Source organism: Sapajus apella, unplaced genomic scaffold (genome assembly GCF_009761245.1).
Source record: "Sapajus apella isolate SASKATOON/1434 unplaced genomic scaffold, GSC_monkey_1.0 scaffold414, whole genome shotgun sequence".
Lineage (NCBI taxonomy): Eukaryota > Metazoa > Chordata > Mammalia > Primates > Cebidae > Sapajus > Sapajus apella.
In genome coordinates, this window is record NW_022437350.1 from 6,041 (window position 1) to 11,820 (window position 5,780).

General features: G+C 54.0%; 1 protein-coding gene across 2 annotated transcripts; it reads right to left on the minus strand.

Moving 5' to 3' along the window:
• Positions 1–2,914: 2,914 nt before the first annotated feature.
• On the minus strand, positions 2,915–5,262 carry LOC116545870. Of its 2 annotated transcripts, none has more exons than XM_032272293.1 (2): positions 4,800–5,262; positions 2,915–3,356 (listed from the first exon to the last, which is right to left on the minus strand). In XM_032272293.1, the coding sequence occupies exons 1-2, from the start codon at positions 5,146–5,148 to the stop codon at positions 3,304–3,306; spliced, it is 402 nt and encodes a 133-aa protein (XP_032128184.1). In that variant the 5' UTR covers positions 5,149–5,262; the 3' UTR covers positions 2,915–3,303. The 2 variants fall into 2 exon arrangements, with proteins under 2 accessions (XP_032128184.1, XP_032128185.1); XM_032272294.1 differs by lacking the exon at positions 2,915–3,356 and adding an exon at positions 4,076–4,219 and having other exon boundaries at positions 4,800–5,240.
• Between the last annotated feature and the right edge of the window lie 518 nt (positions 5,263–5,780).

The following is a 5,780-nucleotide window of genomic DNA, read 5'->3' on the forward strand; positions in this document are numbered from 1 at the left end:
GCCTGAGTACGGCCAAAGCAGGAAGATGGAAAGAGGGTGGGGTGCTCAGAGGACACTGACAAAAGCTTTAGCAGAGGAGTGACAGTGACCTGACTCAGGTTTTCACAGGATCATTCTGCAAGAGTCCTCCCTGCAGCTCATTTAGCCCAATCCAATCAGTCACAAACCAGGTCCACTGTAACCCTTAGAGCCCAGCCCCTGCCCCTCATCTAGCTTCTCTGTTCCTTCTGTCACTGCCCTAGTTCTGAGGCTTGCAGTCCTCGGCTGGGGTTAATGGCTTCCTAACTAATCTCATCCCAGTTCACAGCACCTGCCCCACCACTGCCTCTGCTCTTTCTCAAGTGTCACCTGGCTCTTTAGAATCTTCCAACCCTGGCCAGGCGTGGTGCCTCACGCCTGTAATCCAAGCACTTTGGAGGCCAAGGCGGGCGGATCACCTGAGGTCAGGAGTTCAAGATTCAGCCTGACCAACATGGTGAAACCCTGTCTTAAAAAAAAAAAAAAAAAAAAAAAGAATCTTCCAACCCTCCCTTGTAAACCTCAGAATGAAGGCAGCCTTGTATGGAGTCATTCAAGGCCTTTCCTAACCTCATCTTTCCACTCTCACCCCTACGCCCCCTTCCCAACATGCCCCTTTACAGCAGCACGACTTCCAGATTTATAGCCTCCAAACAGGACGCAAAATCCCAATCCCACCCCCTGGCCCTGACACTAGATGATTTATACTTTTCTTCTGCAAAGAATCACCTCCTCAGTGGGCTCATCACACCCTTTAACCTGGTCTGTGCTACCTATCCAGGCCAGCCTGTGAGCTCCTAGAGGACAGCAGCATTTTTTTTTTCTTGAGACAGTGTCTCACTCTTTTGCCCAGGCTGGAGTGCAATGGCGCGATCTGAGTTCAATGAAACCTCCATCGCCGCCTCCACCGCTCCAGTTCAAGCGGTTCTCCTGCCCTAGCCTATCAAGCAGTTGGGATAACAGGTATGCACCACCACGCCCAGCTAATTTTTGTGTTTTTAGTAAGGATGGGGTTTCAGCCAGGCGTGGTGGCTCATGCCTGTAACCCAAGCACTTTGGAGGCCAGGCCGGGTGGATCACCTGAGGTCAGGAGTTTGAGACCAGCCTGACCAACATGGTGAAACCCCATCTTAAAAAAAAAAAAAAAAAAAAAAAAAGATGGGATTTCATCATGATGGCCAGGCTGGTCTTGAACTCTTTACCTCAGGTTATCTGTCCACTTCGGCCTCCCAAAGTGCTGGGATTACAGGCATGAGCCACCACACCGGACCAAGAGTGGCTCTTTTATCAACATATCATTGACTACTCAGCACAGTACCTGCCATTCAGTTGGTTCCCAACAGATATTAAGAACAGTGTCTGCGGGGCCGGGCGCGGTGGCTCAAGCCTGTAATCCCAGCACTTTGGGAGGCCGAGGCAGGTGGATCACCAGGTCAAGAGATCGAGACCATCCTGGTCAACATGGTGAAACCCCGTCTCTACTAAAACTACAAAAAATTAGCTGGGCATGGTGGCGCGTGCCTGTAGTCCCAGCTACTCAGGAGGCTGAGGCAGGAGAATTGCCTGAACCCAGGAGGCGGAGGTTGCGGTGAGCCGAGATTGCGCCATTGCACTCCAGCCTGGATAACAAGAGCGAAACTCCGTCTCAAAAAAAAAAAAAAAAAAAAAAAAAAAAGAACAGTGTCTGCAGTCTTAATTTGCTTGTCATTTTTATTCTATGCCCTGAAATTTGACATTTAAATCTTCCCAAATACTCTCGTTTCAGTATATTATTGATCACTTGTTTGTTACATAAAATACTGGTTTCAGGCCAGGCGCAATGGCTCACACCTGTAATCCTAGCACACTGGGAGGCTGAGGCAGGTGGATCACCTGAGGTCAAGAGTTCGAGACCAGCCTAGTCAACCCGTCGCTACTAAAAATACAAAAAATTAGCCAGGTGTGATGATGGGTGCCTGCAGTCCCAGCTACTAGGGAGCCTGAGGCAGGAGAATCACTTGAACCCAGGAGGCAGAGATGGCAGTGAGTGATCAAGCTATTGCACTCCAGCCTGAGTGACAGAGCGAGACTCATCTCTAAATAAATACATACATACATACATACTGCTTTCTAACATCCCACTTATCTACTGTTTCCAAGTTATACTAATCCTACATTTCATCTTTTTTCTAGTCTAGTTTTCCTTTTCTGTAAGTATGTTTTAAGATAGTTTATGGCCCTACACAGAAAGTGACACATTGACTTTTTTCCAACATTGAGAAACATGCTTAAGAATGTATAAATTGAGGCCGGGCGCGGTGGCTCAAGCCTGTAATCCCAGCACTTTGGGAGGCTGAGGCGGGTGGATCACAAGGTCAAGAGATCGAGACCATCCTGGTCAACATGGTGAAATCCCGTCTCTACTAAAAATACAAAAAATTAGCTGGGCATGGTGGTGTGTGCCTGTAATCCCAGCTACTCAGGAGGCTGAGGCAGGAGAATTGCCTGAACCCAGGAGGTGGAGGTTGCAGTGAGCCGAGATCGCGCCATTGCACTCCAAACTGGGTAACATGAGTGAAACTCCGTCTCAAAAAAAAAAAAAAAAAAAAAAAAAAAGAATGTATAAATTGGCTGGGTAAGGTGGCTCATGCCTGTAACCCCAGCACTTTGGGAGGCCAAGGCAGGTGGATCACTTGAGGCCAGGAGTTTGAGACCAGCCCGACCAAAATGGAGATACCCCATCTCTACTAAAACTACAAAATTAGCCAGGCATGGTGGCACATGCCCATAATGCTAGCTACTCAGGAGGTTGAGGCAGGAGAATCGCTTGAACTTGGAAGGCAGAAGTTGTGGTGAGTGGAGATCACGCCATCGCACTCCAGCCTGGGCTACAAGAGTGAAACTCTGTCTTAAAAAAAAAAAAGTATAAATTTTAAAAACGTATAAATGACCGTAGTTATTTGTTATGAAATATTTAAGATACTGTGTGCCTCTCCCCAGTGTCATTCCCTCCCCTTGCTGGAGATAAACACTATCCAGACTCCTGTGCATGTCTGGATGCTTTTCTAAGACAATGCTAGGTAAGGTGAGGTGTGCCAAGGCTGCAGTAAGGTTAGAGGTCACCACTTGGGTCCTCCACAGCACTCAGTGCCAGCACAGGGCTGCCAGGCTCAACTGCAACATGATGTTGCATTCTTTGAGGACTTGGAGAGACACTGGCTCTTTACAGTGCCTACCCTCCCACACGGAATTCCAAACAAGTTGAAATACACTTCAGATTTAGTATCATTGTATTCTCACAAATATTTAGCAAACAGAACAGGTCAAATTTCTCACCATAACAGGCTTGTTGACAATCCCTGAAAGAAGCAAGACCATGATAGTAATGTAACTTGGGAACTTAAGGAGGTCATTCCAGTTTCCATATGTGTTTTTCACTAAACTAGTGCAATGTATTCTGAGCTGATTCTGATCAATGGCTTAGTCATGCTGTACGGGAAAAAAACACCTTATAATTTAATGCAAAGAATCAAAGATCCAACTGCCCTTTTAAAGAACACCTGAAATACTGTATTTCAAATTTTTTGTTCTCACTTTTTTTTAAATATCTTTTTTTTTGGATGGGCATGGTGGCTCACACCTGTAATCCCAGCACTTTGGAAGGCCAAGGCGGGTGGATCACAAAGTCAGGAGTTCGAGACCAGCCTGGCCAATATGGTGAAACCCCATCTCTACTAAAAAGATAAAAATTAGCCAGGCATGACGAAGACCACCTGTAGTCCCAGCTACTCGGGAGGCTGAGGCAGAAGAATCGCTTGAACCTGGAAGGCGGAGGTTGCAGTGAGCCGAGATCTCGCCACTGCACTCCAGCCTGGGTGAGGGGCTCCGTCTCAAATAAATAACAAAAAAAAAAAAAAAAAAAAAAAATTTTTGTAGCATTCCTTTTCAAACGCTTAATATGTAAATTCTTAATAAAACAACAGGCAGCAATAATCCTAATACAAATATGCCTAGAAATGACCTACATATGTTGTTATAAAACCATCCACTCCATCACGCATAGACTTTACTTTTTTAACGCTTTATTTCAATTTTTTTAAGGAAAAGGGTGCACCCAATTTTACACCGAAAAAGCATCCCAGGACGGGGGTTGCTTCAAGTTTAGTTGGAGCAACGCCAGCCTAGGTGAACAGGGTCGCCTGAAACGTCTCGCATCTGGTTACTGAAAAAAAAGGGGTCGCCAAGGAGGCGAGGTGCAGTCGACTCTCGGTAGGGACCGGGCCCCCCGCCGCCCGCGAGGATGACAGGCGCGTCCGCTCAGGGCGGTGCCGCGAGAGGCGGGGGCGGAAGAAAGAGGAGGAATCGGACAAAGCAGCCCCGCCGGGCCGCCCGCCTCCCCGCTCGCCGCGATCCCGGGGCGGTCACCTCCCCTGTCGCGGGCTCCCGGGGTCCGCAGCTGTCCCTAGGAACGGCCACCGCCGGCCGCAGCAGGGCTGAGCCGGGGATGCGGGGCCAGGGCGGGGCCCTGGTTGGACCGGGTACCGGAACCTGCAGTGGGACGCCAATGGGGAGGACGCGCGGCGCCGGGAGCCGGGGCTGGGAAAGGGGCCGGGGAGGGGAAGCCAACCTGAACCTGCAAGGGGTCGCGGACCAGCAGGGGCGGTGAACTGCAGCGCAGCCGGGGGTGGGAACCGAGAGGGGCCGGGACCCAAACCCGGACGGGGACGGAGCTGCGCCCGGGGCGGCGACAGGGCAGAGGATGAGGAGGGGGCCGCGGCCCGGGGCGCACGCCGGGGACTCACCGTCCAGCTCCTGAGGGCCGCGCTCTCTCGCGCTGTCAGCACCAGGAGCGCCGGGCGCGTGCGCCGAGCAGCAACTGCGCGCCGAGCCCGCCTCGGCCGCCTGAGGCGCGGAACAGCGCTCACTGGCGAGGGGCGCCGGCGCAGCCGCCCCGCAGCATCCTCGGCCGCCCGCGCGCTGTCCCTTCGGTCGCCAAGCGCAGCCCCGCCGCTCCTCCTCGCAGCTGCAGCCCCGCCGACCCAGCCCGTCCCGCTCGACCGCCTGCGCCGCTCCCGCCGCCGAAAATGGCGTCTCAGTATTGCTCCCGCGGTGCCCCGCCTCGCCCTGCCCCACAATGCCGCGCGCCGGCATGACGTCATTGCCCCTCGCACCGCCCGGGTCCGGGGAAACTGAGGCTGGGTAGCTCCCTGGAAGCGCTCGGCGACCTGGGGACTGGAGGGGCGGGGAAGCTGTTTGGGTATCAGGTGGGCGGTCACAGGGAGGAGGGTGATGGTGCAGGACCCCGCGGGCCTCCCGGCTGAAACGCGGACGGGACGGGGCGCTCGGGGCAGGGCGTGGCGCGGGCGGTGGGCGACGAGGCCCGGGTCTCTCCGACGCCGCAGCCGTGACGACCGAGCGCTGGGCGGCTTCCCCTCCCGCCGGCTGTGGGCCCGACCGGAATACGGCCGGGGAAGGTGCAGGCCCGGCCGCTGCCGCCACCACTGGGCCGCCACCACTGGGCCGCCACCACTGGGCCCCCGCCGCGCTCCACTCCCAGGCCCGCGAGGTTCGTGCGCTCATCTCGGTCCCCCGAGAACCCCACTAGGAGGCCCTCGGTCGAGATCCTGACCCCTAACCCGGCGCCCTCCCCATGTCATTGTTCCCTCCCCGGCGCTCCTGCTTGGCTCACACTGCACCTCAGGCGGGCTCAGGGGAAGGGCCGGGGTGTAGGCTGTGAGGATGGGAGACGCCCACCCCCTGTCCCCACGCAGCCACCGGCGCGT